The following is a 20,318-nucleotide window of genomic DNA, read 5'->3' as shown; positions in this document are numbered from 1 at the left end:
AGACGCAGAGTATGTAGAGCATTACAATGACGTTCCCCTCTCTCCCTCCGTCTCTCTTTGTATTTCTGTCTGTCTCCCAGGCTCATACACACATAGTAAAACCACCATGATTTGTCCACATCAACGCAGAAAGTCTGTCTACATAGAATTCCTATAAGAACGGATACCGATGCTTCCGCATGTTGACAGGAGCTGGAGTCACAGGAGGGCGGAATCAACAAGAGAGGCGCAGAACCACTCATGTGATCTGCATGAAGCAGTGTTCTGTGTGTATTTGGACAGCCCTCTAGCCTGGAGGGGGACAGGGGACTCGTGTTCTACATGTTCTTTCATAAAAATGTCCTAAAAGTATCACTGTGTAACATTTTGTAATTATAAAGCTTTTGGTACATTGTTATATAAAGATAATAGGGTATTTCAAAGTAAAAGTACCCCCCCCCCCCCCCCATGGCCTTCGGATGTATGGAAAACATGAATAATAAATGATAGATCTAGATCTAGAATCACCTAGATCCTAGCCTTCAACAGAAGAGCCATGTTACCGTGTATCGTATCTTGATTTCCTATAACTGTCTTTCTTTACGGTCTGTATCATAAACAAATAAATCCTAAAACTAAATCTCAAACACTTTGCACTATCGACTCTTAAGGTTTCTACATCCGCCAAATAGCGCATTGGGTATGGCAACGAGAGCCGAACAACGGCTTGGCGGAGGGATTTCAAGAAGGCTACACCCAGGCGCTGCCCGACCGGCGTGGCTTCTCTTCGCTGCCCATACCCAGAAGAAAGCCGGGACGTGACGAGCTGGAATTTGCTGAAGGCCTTTGTCCATTGACAATCCAGCTTGCTCGCAACACTCCGTTAGAGAGGACTTGTGACTTATTTGACCAACACATTTTCATCTTTGAACTAATTTCGCAAACATGTCCTGGGAAAGCTACGTGGATAACCTGATGGCTGATGGCACCTGCCAGGACGCAGCCATTGTTGGATACAACGACGCCGCCAAATACGTCTGGTCATCGGTTGCTTCAGGGGTCTTTGTTAACATAACGGTATGTACTGTTGAAATGCTGTTTCGATGGATCAATTGAGGTACCCGCATGTACCTGTCGTCCACTTCCAGAGCTAATCTGGGCCTTATTGAGCGGAACAGATAAGGCGATCCTTGTGGCTCACATGGTGCCCGGTGCTCACCGGAGATGCAGGGAGAGACTTGGGAAAACACTTGTAATACCCTTGAAATATAACGTTACAGTTCACCCCACCAATGCCTTTATTGGAAAAACGGATTGTTGATGTTTTATCACCCCTTGCTTTAGTTAAATTGATTTTTATATCACGGGATTGTTGTTCAACGTGAGGCTGCTCAGGGCTAGCCGTTCCATCGCCTCCTAGCCGAGTTAGCAAGCTAATCATTCAGCTAGCATTACCCAGCGCTTATCATCTAGAGGGAATACAGTCGGTGTCAAACAAAGCCCGCTGTGGAAATCATTATTTTCTCAAACCCGTTATTCGGGAACCCAACGAACGATTACACTGTGGACTAACGTTCTATTCCGCAGTGTGTGTGTGTGTGTGTGTGTGTGTGTGTGTGTGTGTGTGTGTGTGTGTGTGTGTGTGTGTGTGTGTGTGTGTGTGCGTGTGTTTAGCGGTTGATGGGTTAGGAAGTCTGGTGGTGTTAATGTTGATTAGCTGACTACTGCTAACTACGACTGTATGGTGGAGATGGGAGATGTGAAGCTAGCATGCTGTGGCTCTGTCTGTCTGTCTCCGCCGCGGTCCTGGAGGAGCAGGCGTCGCAGCCGAACCTTCCTTTTTCAAGATGGCGCGCCATCCACTCCCCTCTCTGATTCATTTCGGTTGAACCGCTCGAGCTAAATCACGGCCCCTCGCAGGTTCGCCTCTCGCGCCGCATAGGTCACGTTTGACGAATTCGACTAACGGTCGACGCTAGTGTAAAAATGAGCTTTTAGGAAATGTTTAAATGGGTTTTCTCTAAGGCCGGTCCGCTCGCAGACTCCATTTTGTCGGCTGTTAATAGAAAGCGAGGACGTACAATTGTGTGTACAATGGGGAGAACTTTACAGAAATATCGCCCTATGCGTTGGTTTTGAACGATCCTGTGCGGTGGAGAAAATCAGCGAGGTGGTGGAGGACGGCGAGGCGGCCGGGCTAGGCTAACATAATCCTGTGTTTGATAAGATGGGAGTGTCCCCTTGAAATCTAGATTATAAATCATTCAATGTGTATTGCAATGCAATACACATCCCCGTTTATGGGCACATGTCTTAAAAACAGGAGATTAGGCCTGGAGGCTGTGGTCGGGAGTAGGTAGGCCACGAATAATGCACGGCTTGTGTCGTTTGATGGTGGCCCTTTTTATATATATATATAAAAATATATATATATGGTCACAGACACGCACACTAGGATAAGGTATTTTTTCTTCAAATGGGCCAGGTTGGTTTGGTATAAATGAGTCAAGGGGAATTATTTGATAGGACTCGGTTTAAAAAATCGACCTTGCAGTCTCCGAATTTAATTGATTTTCCCTTTTTCTTTCCCGGAAAGAAAGGGGAGGGTTGGGTTTATGATTATGCATTTCTGTAGGAACAATGCCGGGCCTCATCTTTAACGTTGTGATTCGATGATGGCAATGATTAGAGACAAGCTTATGTGTGCCTTTCGTTAGTATTATCTGATTGTTAAGGCTTAAGAAAAGGAGACCTGGCTGGGTCGAGGCTTCCTCTTTCCCCACCAGAACCTTCCATGATGACTGAACCTCTTTTGTCTGAAATGTTTACATTTTTATCTAAGACTGCCATTGTCTGCCATGTGTTTCACATGGCATTATGTGTGTGTGTGTGCGTGTTACACCATACTGACAGGAAATAATCGGAACAATATATCTCCCTAGAGTCAAGAAATCGACAGGGTAATTGGGCTGGATCGCGAGGCATTCTTCACCTCCGGGCTGACCTTAGGCAACAAGAAGTGCTCTGTCATCAGGGACAGCCTCCAATCTGAGGGCGATTGGACGATGGACGTCCGGACAAAGAGCGTTGGGGGAGAGCCAACATACAACATTTCCATAGGCAAAACCACCAAAGGTAAGTGGCACATTAAACTGGGCCACGACAGTGACATCATGACATACATTAGGTCATTCCACTGGTCGGTAGACATATGCATGCCTGCCTAGTTAAAATAATTCACCTTTCCTCAATATATAAAGTACTTGTTATTTTATAATGGCTATATGATCACAAGATTGTTATTGGATGTTAACCAATAAATGCATGATGAGTTAATGTTGAATATTCCTTAAGGTAATGTATGGGCAAAATGTTTATCACAATATGCTTTTGTATATTTGTACTTTCAACTTGCGGGGCTTCATGTATTGATTATAAATTAAGTAGTAGTCAACACAATTGTCCTTTCGGGCATTAAGGCTGAAAGTAAATCGAATTGGAAATGCATTTTGACACATATTTTGGGGTTTAGAATCAGCAGGCTGAAGCACATTCAACACATTGATGTTAGTTTATAGGCTGTAGAATCCTCCACCAATTTTAAGCCAGAGCGCCTAAAGAGAGATCAAGGTCCCTTCTAGAGGACTGGAGTTGCCTCAGAGTTCTGCCAGTTATCCTTTTGTCCGCGTGGGCCCCGACATGCTCCATGTAAGGGGCTCTTTGCAGTGCCCAGGTGAGGCCTTGTCACCAGGCGAGCTGGCTCCTCTTCTGTCCTGTACGACTGGCCTTCCTCTTCCTCCTCCTGCCCCCCCTTTTCTGACACTTCGTCCTGAGACTTCCCCTGAACCGCATGCGTTCTCCCTCTTGGTTAGCGGAGCACCTTCCTGCCGCCCTTTCCAAACGTAACTCCCATGGACTGCGTGTTCTGATTAATCACCTCCAACCGTTACCATGGGGACGTCTTTTCTCATGTATCCTAACACGGCAGTTGTCGCATGTATTGAGGAGAGGTTCCGCAGGCATGTGGCTGCGTCTGCATGGTCCTAGATGGAGGGTAATGAATAGAGGCATTCACCTTCCTATCCTCCGCAGCTGCTGTCGTGGTGTTTACCAGTTGTGATGAAAGCCAGGGACTGTTTGTAGACGATTTAAGGGGTTGTAGATTATTTAAGGGTAAGGAATTATTGACTGTAAGCATTTTGATTGTACCAACTGCAGTATTGACTCGCCACTTCAGTGGGATATTAATTAGAAATTGAGCAGGTTACGAGTGTATTCAAGGTTTTATAGAATAATAACATCAGGGATATTGTCGGTATTTGGCAACGTGGTGTTTGTGTCATAGCATGAAGGTGGTGTTTTCAGTCTGGAAGGCTGCATGATGTAAGTGGATCTATTTACTGTTGTCCAAATGTTGTTGAGTGAATTGTTGGCCAGTATATCCACATTAGTAGTGGTCTCGGTGTACACATGTGTGCACTCAGTGTTACAATATAAAGTAAAAAGATAACAATTCATGGTTTCTCTTGGACATGGTGTCAAATACAGATGTTGTCTGTTAGAATTGTGTGGCATCCCTTAATTCATCTGCATTCAGAGTAGATCTTCATTTCACGGTCTTCAACCCTATTTATTGACCCAACCAGAGTATGGACTAAATGGTTTCCTAGCGCTACACATGCACCGAGCTCCAGGCTAAATGCTAATTTGTTGTTGGAAATCATACCGTAGGAGAATAGACCTCAAACATATTATGGAAGAGTAATTATTCAGATGTCATGATGGTTGGTTAAATGTCACATGACAAAATTGGCTCAGGCTCAAACTTGAATTAGCCGACGCCTAGTTTGGTACTCCTTGTATAGTAATGTCAAGTTTTCTTGCCCAATAGGAGTCATTTCACCATTAAGATATTCGTGAGGTTCCCCATGTTGGAACCAAGTCTGATCAGGGTAACTTGACAGCTGAGGCAGTGCGGTCAGACCGCCAGCAGCTCTGATAAGAAGGTGAATGCTGTGGGGCTTACCGGTAGACCGTAGACGCTTCTGCCAGCATGCTCCATTCCTCCACACGGCTGCCCTTACTTCACCTGCCCGGCCCTTTGGCTCTGTGTGGTTTTGGTTTGACCTGTAACCTCCTGACTTCACCACCTTTCTCTAAATGTTCCTTCTGTGTTTTTCTTCCAGTCTTGGTCTTTGTAATGGGCAAGGAAGGGGTCCATGGAGGCGGACTGAATAAGAAGGCATACTCGATGGCAAAATACTTGAGGGACTCTGGCCTCTAGCTTTAGCTCTTGTGTTCTAGCCTCTGCGGTGTTGGTTAAGGGAGAAGATTAAAAAAAAATACATGCAAAAAAAACCAACACAAAATTCCATAAATCAAATTTAACAAAGTATCGTCAAGAGACCCCCAACATCCCTGCATTCCTAGTATTAAGCAGTTTTCGGGGGGGTTGGGAAGAGGCAGCTGTGGGTTGAATCAGTGGGCCAATGCCCTAGTGGTACAGCACAGTAAGGCCCCATGTTACACAGTAAATGGGAACAGGAAACGGGGGGGACGGTGTTCTAGCTTTTTATTTCAAGCCCCGTCACAACAATGTCTGGTGCTCATTTCTGCTGTGTTCTTTTGTTTTTGTTTCGTGTTCCCCCCCCCCCCCCCCCTCTCTGTACTCCAGCGCTGGTTTTTATCATGGGAAAGGAGGGTGTCCACGGCGGTCAGCTCAACCACAAAGTGTTTTCGATGGCCGATCACCTGAGGAAGGCTGGATTCTAAAGCGGCCTGTACTACCACGCCACCTAGCAGCCCACTCTAAGCCACTTAACCTACTTCCTAGATGCTTCTTTTCCTGTCTTCTTTCCCTACGTTATTTTCAGGACTTTCTTTTTTTTTTTTTACTTTCATTGTGTCTTCACCCCCTCTCCTCCCCGTCCTTCCCTCCACCTCTTCTGTTATTCGTCCTCGAGTCATGTCGATGCGTCCACACCTAGCCCTACTCCAGCAGCACTGTCGCGTCGCCACGGCGACGACGGGAGCACGGACGCCACGACCACCCCCCCCATCAGGATTTAACCCGAGAACAGTGCCACATCTGGACCAACCATCCATGGAGAAAATGCTCACCTAACAAAAAAAAAGTAGAAGACGCTAAACTTAAAATTAACGGAAAAGTTCCTTTTGATCCTTTAACGGTTTTTGTTTCTCTGAAGCAGTGCCGAGCGTTAGCTTGCCCCCCCCCCCCCCCCCCCCAAGCGGCCATCGCACCCCCTTTGGAGCACTTGGGTGGTTCTAGAGCGCTCAGAATGTCTTCCCCTTTTCTAGAGCATGTTTGAGAGGGGAGGCCTGCATGCATGCATATCTTTAACCCGACGGTCCCCCTCCCTGCCCTGGACCCAGGCTCCCCTGTCAAAACGCCCCCTTCCCTTCTCCTGGCGTCCCATCCTGTTTGGTCACACTTGGTAAAACTTCACAGGAGACCCTCTCCCTCTCTGCATTAATCACACATCCCCCGCCCCCCTCCTCCTCCTCCCTACATCCCTTTAGTTCTTTCCAGCCCCCCCCTTCGCCCTTGCTACTATTGCTCAGTTTTATAGGGGGTGGTAGGGTTTGTGAATGGATTACTGCTGTTCTGTATCATGAGCTGAATACGCAGGAGCTGCTGTCACTGGGCTGCAGTAAGAAGCTACTTCCACTCAAGCCTTTGGCATAGCCTCCCTGGCCACACAAGCCCATGGACATTCCATCTTAAAAATGGCCCAGACCCAATTGTTTGCCAGCTCCTGTTATATAATTTCCTTTTATTTTCTTTTGTAAAAGGCTGTGATTTGTTTTTGGGACAGTAGATATTGGATAATAACAATGTGGAGCACATCCCAATTAAACAAATATATATTCTCTGTAGGACCAATTTGACCAATCACAGCCTCAGTGTTTTCATTGGCTCTTAAATGATCATCATGAACATTATGGAAAGGATTCACATTCAGTGGCGGGAGGAATCGGTTGGAATAAGGTCTCTTTTTGGTTGTCTTGTCAAATCACAAAGCCCACAGAACCTGTGTACCCTGTGCCATAAAAGTAGAGAGATGTGTTGCTGCTGTAAGATGGATCCTTTAACCCAGTCCATTCAATAGTCAATTCATTGGCACTTATCTTCTCTCGCCATCTGTCTTTTTGGAATAGTTTTTTTTTTGCATCAACTCCACTGCCTAGGCCTTGTGGGATATGTATAGTCATGAAACCCCCCGTTTTCTGTTAAATTTCTCTTCCCTGCCCCCAGCACTCATTTCTTTTCATTTTACATCTTGAATACAGTCCCTTAACTGCATCTGATTTCATATGCATAAAACCAAGAAATGCCATAAAATTGATTTTATCACCTTGTTTACAGACAGATCAAATAAATTTATTCCAACCAGATGTCGTTTCCATGCTTTTAATTTCACGTATTAACAGGTCAGCTTTCAAATGACAATGGACATTAAAGTGAAACGTTTAACCTCAGTTGTTAAAATACTATGTTTGAAGATCTAGCACTTAGCTCAAGTCTGGTCAGACTTGTTAAAATGTCTTCCTTCCAAGCCGCACACATTTTAATTGTTCCTTGAATAAAGCCAAATGAAAAGCCATGCACCAATACCTTTCAGTTTTCTTTTATTAAAGTGAATTTGGATTCAAGACATTGGTAAGCATGAGACAAGACTAACTGAAATAAAAAGGCAAGGGTTTTTGTGAAAAATACAACAGTTCAAGCCATGGTAAAATAACGTTTCAACAAGAGTTAACTACTTGCGGTATTTAAATGAAACAGGCCCGGCCTATTGACTAAAAGCGTGTTATGAGGTTACTGGGTAGCAGCAGGCAGTGTGAACTCATCTCACACCGTGCAGAATAGACTCCCCTTCGACGAGTGTGACATGTCATTGATTACCTTAAATTCATTTACATATTTTACTAACGCACTACCTTGGCGCAAGTCATACCTTTTTTTTTTTGTTCTTTTGCCATGCTGAACGGTAAACCTGCCATCTGTGGCACAAAACATGTTAAAGCGCAGAGCCCTCCGGCTACAAGTATATTGGCAAAGATTAAGTGTGAGTTTATAACTTACATACGGTTACACTGAAAATTTGATTTTACAAAAAGGAAGCTGCATAGTGCTTTAGATTTAGACGTGGCTATGCAGCTCGGTTACGTATCTACAGTCGGACGCGGCACTGCCACACCGCGCCACACGTGTAGGCTCTAAGCAAATAAAAGGTTCATGTGTGAATTATACATTTTATATACACTAATGGTTTTCCACTGCTGAGCACCGAACCCGCCTCAACCTTGAGACCTCTCCCTAGTACAGAGGACTAATGAGGGGGGAGACCTCTGTATTCGCCTTCGGGGGGGACGACGACAACGACGACGACTATCCAGAGTACAGTGTTACTGTACGTTGCGGAGTTAACACTCCTGTCAACCCTGGAAGTCAGCCCCCATAAGCCACTGACAGCTTTTGGACACATTGTCAGCATCAAGCTCCACCTACTACCCCCTCCCCTCTCCTATTGAGGGGGGGGGGGGATGTCATCAGGGTAGACTTCTAATCAGTAACAGAACAAGATGGGGAGCGGTGAATTGGATTGTATTCAGTCTCTACAGCCCTGGTTGGGGGCCTGTGATTGGCTGCGGTGTACGGAGAGGGGAGGGGAGTTGGGTCGTGGGGTCGGGGGATGTGCGTGCGGCGGCCTGTCGGGTGTACCGTCAACCAACCGTCGGGGGGGGGGGGGGGGGGGGGGGGGAGGGGTCAAGTCAAGTCAGGCGTAGGGCATGTCGTGGTCCCGGCGGTGGTCAGAGGAGGGCTGCTGCAGCTGCACCACCACCGTCTCCACGGGCGCCGCCGCCGCCTCGCTGTCGCTGCTGTCCAGCTCGTCGTCGTCGTAGTCGGACGAGTCCTGGCCCGAGCGGGAGGCGCCCGACATGGTGCCGAAGGAGTGGGCGCTGGTGGAGGCCAGCGAGCGCAGCAGGGGCGTGCTCTCCGACACCTCTTCGTTCTCCTCCGGCCCGCTGTCGCCGTCCTCCGAGTCACTGTCCGAGTCGCCCTGCGAGGGCACCACCTTCTGCTTGCACACCGGACACGTCTTCTTGGTCTTGGTCAGCCAGGGGTCCACGCACTTGCTGTGGTAAGCTGTTGGAGAGGGGGGGGGGGGGGGGGGAGGGGGGGGGGGGGGGTGGACACGAGGGCCGGGTTGGGGGCAGAGGCTACGGTGACATCGCCGCTGCAGGTCGAAGTGCGGAGGTGACGGTGCGAAGGAGTGGGACCTCAAACAGCCCTATCTGACGGCCGCTCTCTGTACCTCCCCCCAGGTACAGAGAGCGGCCGTCAGATAGGGCTGTTTGAACGGCTCACCAATCATGCAGATCACAGGTTATATGATGCATTAAAGCCGCACCCTTTATGTCTATCTCATGTATATCTTTTATGTAATCTAATGTCCCGATTTCATATGCCACCGTTTTACCTAAGAATACTTTGGCAATAGCATTGGCGTTTCCTTGATTCTAGGTGGAGAGCTCACCATGGATGTATATTAAAGCATTTTAATTGATTTAATCAATTTGAAACATAGCATAGAGGCTGTGCTCCATATACCAGGTACCGAGTGCAGCGTGCCACAGCACCATCTAACCACAAGGTTATGATTCCCTGAAGAAGTGACTGGTTACGCTACGCAACACTACACTACAACTCCAAGCTATTTAGCACATGCCCGACTGAACATATATCAAATGGGACTGACTCAAATGTTGCTTCAGGGTGCTATGGCTATTCATTTTCGCTTGAACACGATGTATAATATTAAATAAACACAGTCGCCTTTAGTGTACACAACTCTCTTTTTGGGAACAGTGGGACTCCACTTGCTGGGCTGAACCTACCTTCACATCCACCATTCATCTCCCCCGCCTGCTGTTCGACGAGATAATGCCTGGCACACACTCTACGATTTCCCTTATTCAGAAACCGTGAGAGTCCACACGCCTAACGATGGATGCAAATCAGTGGATGGGAGGCGTGACTGGGGGTTGTGTGAGTCGTGGCTCACCATGGGAACAAGGAAGCACCCTCAGCTTGTCTCCGTCCTCGTATTCGTCCAGGCAGATAGCGCACACGTCGTAAACGTCCCCTGAGGACGGAACACAGTCATGGGTCAAGACCGGGCAGGCACCGGGAACGGAGGGCCACCACCAGTACAGAGACAGACCCTCGATTTGGGGGGGGGGGGGGGGGGGGGAATTGTGGAGAAACAAAAGGCCAACGATAAACTCTCTACCTTACTCACTCCCTCCTTCTGTAGCTCTCTCTACCTCACTCAATCCCTCTCTCTACCTCACTCAATCCCTCTCTCTACCTCACTCCCTCCCTCCTTCTGTAGCTCTCTCTACCTCACTCAATCCCTCTCTCTACCTCACTCCCTCCCTCCTTCTGTAGCTGTCTCTCTACCTCACTCAATCCCTCTCTCTACCTCACTCAATCCCTCTCTCTACCTCACTCCCTCCCTCCTTCTGTAGCTGTCTCTCTACCTCACTCAATCCCTCTCTCTACCTCACTCACTCCCTCCTTCTGTAGCTCTCTCTACCTCACTCAATCCCTCTCTCTACCTCACTCCCTCCCTCCTTCTGTAGCTGTCTCTCTACCTCACTCAATCCCTCTCTCTACCTCACTCAATCCCTCTCTCTACCTCACTCCCTCCCTCCTTCTGTAGCTGTCTCTCTACCTCACTCAATCCCTCTCTCTACCTCACTCAATCCCTCTCTCTACCTCACTCCCTCCCTCCTTCTGTAGCTGTCTCTCTACCTCACTCAATCCCTCTCTCTACCTCACTCACTCCCTCCTTCTGTAGCTCTCTCTACCTCACTCAATCCCTCTCTCTACCTCACTCCCTCCCTCCTTCTGTAGCTGTCTCTCTACCTCACTCAATCCCTCTCTCTACCTCACTCCCTCCCTCCTTCTATAGCGCTTTCTCACTCTCCCTCTAAAACATTGTGACCGCATTTAAGTTTACACGCTCCTTTCCGTTGCCGTGAAACAACACTTGAAAGACTCGGTTCAGAGCGATCCCCAGAAGACGTCGACTAGCTGGAGGAGGAGCTGGCAAACCTCACAACCAACAATGCAGCAGAGACTTAACATCACCAATCCAGTGCCTGAACTGTTAACGTAATTTCGCACGCACACACACACACACACACACACACACACACACACACACACACACACACACACACACACACACACACACACACACACACACACACGCGCGCGCGCAGGGGCGGGCGGGCGGCCAAACGGCCAGCGCTGCATGTCCTTTTTCAGGCCTGACGTTGTCGGAGCGTCTGCCCTGGAGTGCTGCTTTCAAGGCCCAGGAATTTTCAACATTCCAAAGCATTCCTTTGCCCCCGCCTCCTGTGCTGGCCGCTGCAGGAAAGAGAGGGGAGGCGGGGCTCTGTGATGAAGCTTTGGGACGGTGTGTTTATGTAAGCTCAAAATGAGCCCTTTTTTTTTTTTTTTCCCTCACTTGACTCTCTGACTGTGTCAGAGCTGTGCGTGACCATATAAGGATTGGGAGTCACGTCCCCCCCCCCCCCCCCCCCCATCCTTTTCCTTTCTTCACAACAGTCAGCAACACAAACCACAGTCTCTCCCAACTCAAACTTGTGCTGGATATAATACCCCCAAATCCAGCCACCTCCCTCGTTCTCTCCCTTGCTTGGTTTCTCTCACTCCCTTCTATCTCTCGTTCCCTTGACTTCCTCAACCACTAGCTCGCCCCCTAGCTCCCTTCTCTACCTCGAGCACTTCCTCCTCCCTTTATCTTGAGCGCTCTCTTCCTCACTCACTCCCTCTCTCCTAAGCTCACTCTCCCTACCTCACACACTCTCCCTCTCTATATCTCTCTCTACCTCACTCACCCTCCCTCTCTATATCTCTCTCTACCTCACTCCCTCTCCCTCTCTATATCTCTCTCTGTACCTCACTCACCCTCCCTCTCTATATCTCTCTCTACCTCCCTCCCTCTCCCTCTCTATATCTCTCTCTACCTCACTCACCCTCCCTCTCTATATCTCTCTGCCTCACTCACCCTCCCTCTCTATATCTCTCTCTACCTCCCTCCCTCTCCCTCTCTATATCTCTCTCTGTACCTCACTCACCCTCCCTCTCTATATCTCTCTCTACCTCCCTCCCTCTCCCTCTCTATATCTCTCTACCTCACTCACCCTCCCTCTCTATTTCTCTCTGCCTCACTCACCCTCCCTCTCTATATCTCTCTCTACCTCCCTCCCTCTCCCTCTCTATATCTCTCTCTACCTCACTCACCCTCCCTCTCTATATCTCTCTACCTCCCTCCCTCTCCCTCTCTATATCTCTCTACCTCACTCACCCTCCCTCTCTATATCTCTCTCTACCTCCCTCCCTCTCTATATCTCTCTCTGTACCTCACTCACCCTCCCTCTCTATATCTCTCTCTACCTCACTCCCTCTCCCTCTCTATATCTCTCTCTACCTCACTCACCCTCCCTCTCTATATCTCTCTCTACCTCACTCACCCTCCCTCTCTATATCTCTCTCTACCTCCCTCCCTCTCCCTCTCTATATCTCTCTCTGTACCTCACTCCCCCTCCCTCTCTATATCTCTCTCTACCTCACTCACCCTCCCTCTCTATATCTCTCTCTGTACCTCACTCACCCTCCCTCTCTATATCTCTCTCTACCTCCCTCCCTCTCCCTCTCTATATCTCTCTCTGTACCTCACTCACCCTCCCTCTCTATATCTCTCTCTACCTCCCTCCCTCTCCCTCTCTATATCTCTCTCTACCTCACTCACCCTCCCTCTCTATATCTCTCTACCTCACTCACCCTCCCTCTCTATATCTCTCTCTGTACCTCACTCACCCTCCCTCTCTATATCTCTCTCTACCTCCCTCCCTCTCCCTCTCTATATCTCTCTCTGTACCTCACTCACCCTCCCTCTCTATATCTCTCTCTACCTCACTCTCTTTCTCCCTTTCTTCCTCCCATCCTCTCTCCCTGAGCTGGACCCATCATGTCAGCTCTTTCTCCTTCTTAAAAGAGCTAGAAAGAGAGAGATACATAAGCACACGCACGCACGCGCACACACACACACACACACACACACGCACACGCACACACGCACAGAGGGTGGGGGGTTGGTGCTGTAGATGTGGGCAGCTGTCCAGCGGCCCGGACAGGAAGTGCTGAGCCGAGTCGCTGACAGAGAGGGAAGCACAGAACCCTGTTGAACTCACACTGTGAAAACAACAAGCAGGGCCTCTGTACGCTATATATATATATACCCCCCCCCCCCCCCCCCCCCCCCCACACACACACACACACATCACCTATCCCGTCAAGGCCCGTCCTGCCACCGTAGCACTCAGCACCCGCCCCCGGGCTCAATGCTATCGAACCGTAACTGTAAAGGGGCTGCAACTGTTAAAACAGACGGCTCAAGAGGTTAAGTGGACGTTTTCATTTGCTGCGTAATTAAAGCATTTCTGTCGGTGCGAGACAAAAAAGTCGATGCACGTTTCACCAGTTCGGGGGGGACGACCTCGGTCGCCGCGGTCATCGTATTCGAGGACGAGAGGAAGGCGAGCCAGCTCACGTCCTAAGTCTACAAAGGCGGATTATGGTTCCACGTCGACACAACGCAAGGGGTTTTGCGGTCCCATTACGTCCTTGCGGACCCTCCTCACATCCACCGCAAGGGCCTGACGTGCGCCCCCCAAAAATGTTAACTTTGCGTCATCGAGGCAACGCAGCAGCGAGGGCTGTGATTGGTCCACTCACTAAAACCCGACCTCAGAAGCGTCTCCGTGGTCCTTGCGTTGCGTCCACGTTGAACCATAATCAGCCCTTTACCCAACGGCCGGCCCCGTTCCCACGCAAGAGATTAGAGGGCGATCAAAGGGAGTTTGCCGCGGCCCTTATCGCTCCGTATCTCTGGGTGCGTCTATCACAGGAGTCGGTGGCGGTAATGCCGTTACGTCCTCGGCCTGGGGCCTGGAGACGGAGTGTCATGGCACCGTGGCAGGAGAGGCTTGCACGCCAGCAGCAGCGGCTGGGTTTGGTCGCAGACACACAGCTGTTAAAACAGGGCCTGTCGCCTGCCTGTGTTTTGTTAGCATAGTAACGGAGAACGGCCACGGATTCAGATGGATAACCCAACGGTCCGGGAGTGCGGTTCCCTCGTCTGATTCATACGTTCTGTGAGAACCTGTCCCTCTAGAATGCATTTAATGAAGGAGCCACATATATAATCCGCCAAGTAGAAGCCGTGCGTTCCCATAGAAACCGGCGTTTTCCATGTAGAACTATTGCTACTGCTAGGGGTTCCCAGCAACACACAGGGTTTTATGGGCTAGTAGCTCAGAGTCATAAGAGAGAGAGAGAGAAAAAAAGCACCACACGGAGCAACCCAGAAACAAGGCAAAGGATCTGGAGCCTAGTCACTCTGCGTCTCCATTTTGCATTAGTCAGCCCGTCTCCCTGGCTCTCTGTGGAACCACTGTCCTACTGAACTTACAACGACGCGGGAGTGTGTGTGAGGGAGGGAGGGAGGGAGAGAGGGAGGGAGGGAGGGAGGGAGGGAGGGAGGGAGGGAGGGAGGGGTGCTGTGTAACAGAAAGGAGCTTTACACCACCAGAGAGTGGCAACTGGCAACCGGGCCAGAGGGAGTGTGACTAACTAACAGGGAAGGAGATAGAGAGAGAGAGAGAGAGGGGGGGGGGGGGGGAGAGAGGGAGAGAGATCCTCCCCTTAACTACATCCTCTGGCCTCACACACTGACGTCTGAGCCCCTGCAGCTGCTGTGGCCGTGAGTGTGATACTTTGTACTTTGCCCTGCAAAGGAGTTGGCCGAAGCAGGGTGGGGTTTAATGACTCATTGGACGCACGCACACACACACACACACACACACACTCCCTCCCGTCACCAGAGCTGGCGAGGGGCCAGCGAGGCCCTGGTCCCTAATCAAAACCAAGGAGTGACTGTGAGGAGTCCAAAACAACTCCAAACACAATCCCTTCACTTCCTGAGGGGCTGCCATTGTCTCTCTCCCTCTCTCACCCTCTCTCTCTCTCTCTCCCACCAGCACCTCCACCTCACCCAGCTCTCTGCTCGGGTTTTCCCGGGCCACGCCAGCTGGCCCCGTCTTGCGGGTTGAACCGCCACACCACGGGGCTGAATCACCCGTCCAGCTTACCCTGTTCACCTCAACCCAGAGAGGGCCCCGTCGCAGAGGGCCACTCCCCGGGGCCTCGCGGCGGGGCATGACGCAAGGCCCCTGCAACAAGGCCCCGGTGTGAGGTCGGCATGGCAGCCTGCTAGCATAGGGCTAGCATAGGGCTAGCCTTGGGCTAGCGCCGGCGACGGCAGCAGCTGCTGCTGTTGCATAATCCTTTACATTGACGGCAGGGCGCGGATCTTGTGTTTGCAGCAGCTCTGGCAGCATGCGCCAATTTCGTGGTTATTGGCTGTCAGCGACTGCCATTGTGCAACCGTTTATAATCACCCCCTTTGTTTGGCTGCATGAATCTCTGCCTGCAGTCTCCCATCCCCACACATGTAATTCTGACGTAAGGCCGCTCTATCTTCACTCTCTCTCGCTCTCTGCAGTCAGATCATCTATCAGCACTGCAGGGTGGTGCTAATGCTGATGATATTAAAAGCAAACCTCCATAGCTCACGCATTGTGGTTATGAAGTGGCCACCCTTTGCAATGGATTAGGAAAGAGATACAAAGAAAACAAAGGAAAGTGATTGAATCCAACATGAATGAACATCGTTTAGCCTTGAGAGCATGAATGGCTTGGTAATGTATGCGAGTGACTCAATGGATCAGATCTGGTTTGTCTCTCGGCCCCCATAACACCCCTGAGGGACACTTGATGCATCACATGATGCATCATGGGAAATGACCACATTTCAAATCAGCAGTTCCCCCCTAATTTCGCCACCGAAAGAGTGACACATTATGTGATGCGTCGGGACAGAGCAGGGATTCACGCCGGTGAACATGGCAGAACGCGGCTAAAAATATCAACCAAAAAACCACCAACACGAACGTCAGCTTCGGATTACCCCGGCGATGTAACCGTGATACGAATAGCAAATTAACACCTCGTTGCCGGCCAAACATGGCTCCATGTTGGCTGACGTGGGAGCTGGTGTCACCCCAGCAGCAGAGTAATGGAGCGGGGGTAAGAGCCACGCTGGTGGCTGTTAACACAAGGGCTTTACGATAACACTCAGCCAGCTTTTAGCACCGGGAACACTAAGAATACATTACGATGGGGTCTCCTTGATTCCTCATTAGGGGAGCCCGGAGTGGAACGCACTCAAGGAAATGAGCGATCTCTGTGGGTCGAGTCGTTAGCACCACTGGCTGCCGCGCCCAGCGTCCGTTGTAGCGGAGGTTAACGGCCCCCGTTGAGGGCCCCTTTAGTGCCCCCCCCCCCCCCGTTAAGGCTCCGGTCTGGTCCCACGTCGACGCAACGACCACGCAGACGCTGCCACGCCGTCGTGAACCTATTTCGGTTCTGCGCCAGGTTTTAGTGAGCGGACCAATCACAGCCATTGCTGCTGCGTCGCCTCGACGCAAGGTTACACTTTTTGGGAGGCGCGCGTCAGGCCCTTGCGGTGGACGCAAGGAGGGTCCGTAAGGAGGGTCCGCAAGGACGTAAGGGGTCCGTAATCCCCCTTGCGTTGCGTGGACGTCCAACCATAACCAAGCCCTTAAGAGCCCCGTCAGGAGAGTGTCCCGGTCCCGTCCCGTCCCCAGGGGATTCTGCATAAGCGGACGCAGAGAGCGCGAGCAGCGTTTGAGACACGCTGAGGCTGTGAGGTGGGAAGGTGCGATCGAGGAGCAATGAGGGGATCCAAGGAGACGGCAGGGGCAGCCTGTGCCTCAGAGGGTTACTCTGGGTCTAGGAGAGCCGTGGTGTCGGGTCGGTCGCGAAAAAAAGATGTTGATCTTTAGAATGTGCTGTCATTGCAGGAAACACACATGCGCATGGGGACACACACACACACACACACACACATTTGCATGGACACACATACACACACACACACACACACACACAGTTCAGATCTCCAATTAGCCCGAACCCGGCGCATGTGCTGAGAGACGGGAGGAATGGAGAGCACCGGAGACGTGCACATGCAGTGCCGCAGAACGGCCAGAGAGGCAGAGGCCACACCCAGCTCTGGGGAGCCATGAAGGGGACAAGGGTCACCAGGGGGTGTGGGAAAAGACCCAGGGGGGTCCGAGGGATACATTGTAGAATAGCCTCTCTCCAGGGAAATAATCTGACACTTGAATATTTGAAATATCTTTCATATACATTTACCCCTCGCCGCTCACACAGTGAGCTGTGCGGCTGGCACTGATGTACTGCTCTTATGTATGATCATGGTTATTACTATTTCAGTGTCAATGAGCAAACATGGCATTGCAAGGCACTAAAGTGGGCAATATAATATATAGCAAACTGACTCCATTACCCAGCAGATGGCCCTGACAGATTAACAGCAGGAATTTGGTCTAATGGCCCAGTGGATTAATTGTGGGCTGTGAATCAAGTTCATATAAATACAACACCGTGCTCTATGGGATAAACGTATGGGTAATTACTCTTTATTGAGATGTACAGTTGGTTCCATTTAACTCATTAGCGCTGGTGTTGTTGACCCTGAGGTCTACTGGAGCACACACAAACATGTGCGCACACACACAGACAGACATGTGTGCACGCAAACACACACGTGCGCACGCAATCACACACGTGCGCACGCAATCACACACGCATGCGCAGACACACACACAAACAAACACGTGCACACTAACACGTGCACACTAACACACGCACACACACACACACACACAAATCTGGGCCACCAGTAACAGCCAAGCTTGCACTGCCCCACACTGAGGGCTTAAGAGGTGATTAGGCAGAGATTTCATGTCCCCTGTATGTGATGCCAAACCCTCTTACTCAGCAAACGGGGGAGCCGGAGCAGACACGGAACCACAGCGGTACTGAGGAGGCTCAGTCCGGGACACCTGACTGTTGGCCAAGTCACCTGGGACCAAGGTCACCTGGGAACAAAGGTCACCTGGGTCCAAGGTCACCTGGGAACAAAGGTCACCTGGGACCAAGGTCACCTGGGAACAAAGGTCACCTGGGACCAAGGTCATCTGGGAGCAAAGGTCACCTGGGACCAAGGTCACCTGGGAACAAAGGTCACCTTGGACCAAGGTCACCTGGGAGCAAAGGTCACCTGGGAGCACAGGTCACCTTGGTCCAAGGTCACCTGGGAACACAGGTCACCTGGGTCCAAGGTCAGCTGGGGCCAAGGTCACCACAGGTCCTGATGTTATTCTTTAACCCTCAAAACTAGCATTTCCTCATACAGTGAATAAGGCCGCCTCTACCAGAGTGGGATGCGGGGATGAGGGAAGTTAATGAAGGGAAACATCGAGCGCCAAAGCCGAGCCCTTCATTTCCCCAGATGGAAGCCGACCAGGTTGATCAAGCTATGCTAAATGTGCCCACTTCGCCTCAAGCCCCCATCTGAACATTTGAACATTTGTGTGACAGCTCCGGTCTAGGGTTCCTCCATGCTGGTGAAGAGGCAGTAGTTACGGCCCGGAAGACTGGAAGGGAGCTCCAGACTGGGAGGGAGCTCCGCTCACAAACACCACAATTACCAGCTTTGCAAGGGGGCTTCTAGCAAGCTGCTGGCAGGCGGGTACGTCCCGCCCCCAAAAACCCCAAATAGTCCCCTGCATGGCTGATTGGAGTCTAGACCATCCGGCCCGACAGAGCGCCGAATGAACAGTCACGCAAACATGCACACACACACGCACACGCACACGCACACGCACACACACAAAGACACACAGACACAAGGGAGGAAGTACTGCCTGCCAAATATTGCTACACTTCAGAGTAAAAGCATATATAAATGGCAAGGCCCATCTTTGTTTTGCATTGCAAAACAAGGAGCTAGTGGCTGGTCTAAACAAAGGTTCCAGGAGGAAGGAAAACTTCCAAATACAGAAAGGTGACGATGACTTCACCTTTAATGCAATTGGACACGTTAAAAAAAAGGTACTTGGGGAATATAGTTGCTCATTGATAGTGATTTAAATAATGTTATCAATACATCACATAGTGATATATTCTACAAAAACCCTCCAGCCAGCCAGACCAGTTACGCTAGTTTGCGTCACACGATTGCACAACATGGTAGTTAGAGTGCACACAACGCTGTTATTGAGTTTTTTTAATTCTCAAAGTCTCTGGTGTACCAACTGTGAGGGCCTCAATCCTACATACTGGGAGTTAATACAGATGTATCAAGTCCATATTATTCAGAAACGATTTAATCAGTATATATGTGCGTGCGCTGGACTGAATACAGACAGCAGCTTGGCCGAGAATTAAAGCAGGCTTACATTTGTCTTACTAATCGACTCAAACCTAGGACTGATTTGGAACAGCCCTTCTCTATTCTATGATGATAGATGCTGGGTTTGAGCACACCGGAAACACTTTTATGACATCTTTCAAACAAAATCACATACAAGGAGTTAAGAGGATGAGTGTATAGTTAGATCTATTAAATCCATAAAAAAAGATTTCATTTAATTTCAAGTGTACATTGTGTTCTAATCGGCGACAAGGGTTGACCCCTCAAGCAGACCCAGTCCACGTTTTAAAGGTTAAAGGTGACATATTACACCACCAGGTGTGAGTGGGATTAGCCGTTACAAGCCGTTTTGAAAATCGGCCTCTTCTGACATCACAGGTGGGCGTGTCCACCTAGATGTATGACGGAGAGATGAGCAGCGTTGGCTACAGTCCACTGGGTAGACTGGTAGATCTATCCAGCACACATCTAGGTGGACACGCCCATTTGTGATGTCAGAAGAAGCCTATTTCCGACGCGCTAGCCGTACCTTTCTTGTACTTGTGGATGGGGAGCTTCTTCAGTTGGTCTTTGCGCAGGCGGCTCCTTCGGGCGCGGTGGCGATCCTGCACGAACTTGGTGATCTAGAAGAGAATGACGTCGTATCAAACACACGCGACGGGCCCGCCTCGAGCAGCCGTCTGACCTGTCTGAACGGTGCAGTCTGTGCCGTTGTGTGCTGTAAGACCCCAGGGGGGACAGCCTGAACTGAAACCATCACCATCCTGCTATGTCTGCTGGTATGCATTGCTGTCGCTCTCCTGTCTAACCCAGGGCGGTTTGCATGAATGG

General features: G+C 50.1%; 2 protein-coding genes across 4 annotated transcripts in view; one reads left to right on the top strand and one right to left on the bottom strand.

Annotated features, from left to right (window-relative positions):
- The first annotated feature begins 761 nt into the window (after positions 1-761).
- On the top strand, positions 762-7,395 carry LOC307078434 (profilin-2-like). The gene is made up of 3 exons (XM_079740229.1): positions 762-1,056; positions 2,922-3,114; positions 5,654-7,395. Exons 1-3 carry the CDS (start codon positions 925-927, stop codon positions 5,749-5,751), a joined length of 423 nt encoding a protein of 140 aa, XP_079596355.1. The 5' UTR covers positions 762-924; the 3' UTR covers positions 5,752-7,395.
- A 227-nt stretch (positions 7,396-7,622) lies between these two features.
- rnf13 (ring finger protein 13) overlaps positions 7,623-20,318 on the bottom strand; it is a 35,978-nt gene continuing 23,282 nt past the window's right edge. For 2 of the 3 annotated variants that reach the window (XM_079740135.1, XM_079740136.1), the window contains 3 exons: positions 20,017-20,110; positions 10,071-10,151; positions 7,623-9,151 (listed from right to left, as the gene is read on the bottom strand). In XM_079740135.1, the coding sequence (XP_079596261.1) occupies positions 8,781-9,151; positions 10,071-10,151; positions 20,017-20,110 (546 nt within the window). In that variant the 3' untranslated portion in view covers positions 7,623-8,780. Of the gene's footprint in view, positions 9,152-10,070; positions 10,152-10,798; positions 11,444-20,016; positions 20,111-20,318 lie in introns of those variants that run through there. The other variant, XM_079740137.1, reaches the window with a different exon arrangement.

Source organism: Pollachius pollachius, assembly GCF_949987615.1.
Source record: "Pollachius pollachius genome assembly, chromosome: 7".
In the NCBI taxonomy this organism is placed as follows: Eukaryota; Metazoa; Chordata; class Actinopteri; order Gadiformes; family Gadidae; genus Pollachius; species Pollachius pollachius.
The sequence above is the reverse complement of the archived record's forward strand: the minus strand, read 5'-3'. Positions and strand labels throughout refer to the sequence as shown.